The sequence below is a fragment of the Alexandromys fortis genome, unplaced genomic scaffold (assembly GCF_014885135.2).
Source record: "Alexandromys fortis isolate MF-2015 unplaced genomic scaffold, M_Fortis_MF-2015_v1.1 scaffold_30, whole genome shotgun sequence".
NCBI classification, from domain to species: Eukaryota; Metazoa; Chordata; class Mammalia; order Rodentia; family Cricetidae; genus Alexandromys; species Alexandromys fortis.
Genome location: NW_026067922.1, coordinates 11,843,587 through 11,846,907, shown reverse-complemented (window position 1 = coordinate 11,846,907; position 3,321 = coordinate 11,843,587). Strand labels below are relative to the sequence as shown.

General features: G+C 51.7%; 1 protein-coding gene across 2 annotated transcripts in view; it reads left to right on the top strand.

Annotated features, from left to right (window-relative positions):
* Hpcal1 (hippocalcin like 1) overlaps window positions 1-2,593 on the top strand; it is a 102,558-nt gene extending 99,965 nt beyond the window's left edge. For both annotated transcript variants that reach the window (XM_050141906.1, XM_050141907.1), the window contains exon 5: window positions 1,737-2,593. In XM_050141906.1, the coding sequence (XP_049997863.1) occupies window positions 1,737-1,834 (98 nt within the window). In that variant the 3' untranslated portion in view covers window positions 1,835-2,593. The remainder of the gene's footprint in view (window positions 1-1,736) is intronic.
* The last annotated feature ends 728 nt before the right edge of the window (window positions 2,594-3,321 follow it).

Here is a 3,321-nt window from a genome sequence, read left to right as displayed (position 1 = left end):
CTCAAAAAAAAAAAAAAAAAAAAAAGTGGGGAGCAGTCCACGAGGACATGGCTTATGTCCTCCTTGCCTTGACTGTTTCTTGTAGGACCCCAGCAAAGGTGAGGTAGCTGCTCGCAGTGTGCTGATTCAGCCCGTCTGTGGCTTTGTAGAGCCACGACTGATTGGCTTTTGTTCCACCAAGAAATGCAACATTAAGGGAAAAAAGGCTCCCTGGGTTGTGCTGAGATTCAGTGTACGCTAATGCACAGGAAAGTGCCGTGCAGGGCCTCGAGTGCTCTGCACAGGTGAGCTGAGGCCAGCGCTCAGCAGGACACGAGGTTCCCGTGAACTGCAGACAACAGAAAGCTCTTCAGACTGCGAGGAAATGCTTTCAAAACACACTCACACACAAAGCAGACAGCCTCTGGGCTGGTCTCAAAAAACATGCTTCACTCTCTTGTCTATCATGGCTCCAAGGCTATGATTCTGCCACAACCTCCCAGCTCAGAAGAGAGTCTTAATGAAGAATTAAGATCAGAGGTTCTCTTCACTGGGTGGTGGTGCACGCCTTTAATCCCAGCACTAGGAAGGCAGAGGCAGGTGGATCTCTGTGAGTTTGAGGCCAGCCTGACCTACAGAGGACAGCTAAGGCTACACTGAGAAACCCTATCTTGAAAAAAAAAAAAAAAAAAAAAAAAAAAAAAATTAGTGGTTCTCAACCTGTGGTCTCAACCCCTTTGGGAATCAAATGGCCCTTTCACAGGGGTCACCTAAGACCATCAGATGTTTACATTACAATTCATAACAGTTATAAAGTAGCAACAAAAATACTTTTATGGTTGGGGGTCCACAAAGTGAGGAACCATATTAAACGTCGCAGCGTCAAGAAGGTTGAGAACCGCCCTGCTCTAGATCTGGTCAGCCTGTGGGCATGCCTGTTGGGATTGTCTTGATGGTTAATTGAGATGGGAAGGCCCATTACCACTCTCTAGGCGGGAGGGGTGGGGCTGGACCGTGAGGTGAAAGGAGACAGCAGGCAGCCAAGCACCCAAGCTCTCTGTCCTGTGAGGCCTTAAAGTGACTGACTCCCTGCAGTGACGGGCTATGACCTAAACCAAGGAAACCCTCCTCTCCTAAGTTGCCTTTGGTCAGGAAATCCCCTCTCCCCACCAAAACACAGGGTTTATCTATGTAGCCCTGGCTGCCCTGGAACTCACTCTGTAACCAGGCCGGCCTCGAACTCAGAGACCCACCTGTCTCTATCTCTGCCTCCCGAGTGCTTAAACTAAAGGCATGTGTCACCACCCCGGAATTGGTCAGGGGATTTTAGCCTAGGCACAGAAATGGAATTTGGTCAGCACTCATGGTTTGTCCTCAGCCGCCCCAGTGCCTGACTCGCCAGGCCTCCAGGTGGGGCTGGCAGCTTCATTCAGACCCAGAGTTCATTACCAAACCCGATGATTTGAGCTCGACCCCCAGGACCTACATTTTCATGGTGCAAGGAAAACCGAGTCCTGCAAGTTTTCCTCGGAGCACAGGTATGCCTCAGAGGACATGTCTGCCCACACACAGTAAATAAATATGTGTACTCATATATAAAAAGAATTGCAAGTGCCCTAGAAGTGGATGGAGAGTGGACATTGTCCATTTTCCAGAAGGTTCCAGACGGACCTGAAGTCCTATCCCCTTTAGACGATCAAAAAAAAAAAAAAAAAAAGAGCACGGGCTAATCCTCTTTCTCCCGCTCTGACCCCCAGGCAAGCTATCTCTGGAAGAATTCATCAAAGGTGCCAAGAGTGACCCGTCCATCGTCCGGTTGCTGCAGTGCGACCCCAGCAGCGCTAGCCAGTTCTAAGGGGAATGGGCTTTGGGACAGTTGCGGAGAAACACAGGCTTGTCCTGCCATCTTCAGCTTTGCTTGCAAAAGTGGATTCCTCCGTGATCTCTGATCTCTCCTGCTCTCCCGGGACCTGGTCCAGGCAGCACATCACACCCGCCTGGCCTGGCCGACTCGGCTCCCCCCACACCTGACCAGTTCATTGTCCCTCCCCTCCAGTCCAGGCCGGTTCCTTCCAAGGGTTCAAGTGTTCTTGGCTGTCGGGTACCTCCCTGCCCACAATGGGCCTGGAGGCTATCACAGATACCAGGCTGGACTTTTCAGAGTCTTATGCGATCCCAGGTGACTTTGTGGGCTGGGTGGGGATGAAGATGGGGAGTAGACAGGCAAGCCCTTCCAGTGCATGGCTCCACCTCCCTCGTTCATTTTCTCTGACCAAAGCCGCTTGCACGTATATACCGTGGTCTCCTTCCTTTTACTATGAGTTACGTGTACGGTGAAGTGGACTGTAATGTGTAGGCCCTGTATTTAATGCCTCTGACTGCCTTTGAAGCATGGTCCCCTGTGGCCTGTGTTCCCCCCACTCCCAAGTCTGGCTGTGCTGTGGTATTTATGCATTCTTGATTTGCCCGATTCCACAGGAGAGACATGCATGCCCAGGGCTGTGAACATCTGCCCTCCGTGCTGCGAATGCAGATTATCTGTGTGTGCTCCGTCCTTCCTGTTGATTGGTCTGGCATATTAAAGTGATCAAATAAACTAAGGCCTGCGAGTTTCCTATTTTGCCGTGAGCACCCTTTCATGGTTCTTCCCCTCTCCAGTCTTTAGCAAAAAATGTGTCCTTGGCATCCAGCTGTTGATGAACACAGCCCTGGGGCACCCCGTAGTCACCACTGTGTCTATACATCTTCTCTGCCTGTTTGGCAGGATCTGCCCAATGCCAAGAAAGACCTGTGAAAATAAAGGACGGCTGTTCTTGGCAGGTCTGACTTCCGACTGTGGCATGCCGCTTCCCTTGCTTCCGTAGCATGGACGCCACGTCCAAGAGAGCAGGCGCGGCTCAGGGATGTCAGCGCTACTGTGAGGAGGCAGACCTGGGCTCTCCGCCTCATCTGGTGCCATCCCTATGTCTGCCATGGGGATGTTCGCCTCTTGTGCCCAGAACCCATTGAGATCCAGTCGCTGCCTCCTTCCGTGTCCCCCACTGTCTTAGCCAGGGTCACTATTGATGTGATGAAACCCGATGGCCAAAAGCAACTCGCGGAGAGACGATTGAGTTCAACCACAGCGCCACATCGTAGTCCAGCAGCCAACACTGTGTGGGCAGGAACCCAAGCAAGAGTAGCATGTGCTCTTCATGGCTGAGCCTTCTCAACACCCCAGGCCTGCCTGGGACCCTTTTCCATGGGGTGGCACCTCCACGTCAATCACTACTCAAGAAAATGCCCCGCAGACTTGCCTGCGTGCCAATCTGATGGAGTTTTTTTTTGGCAGTTTTTGTTGTT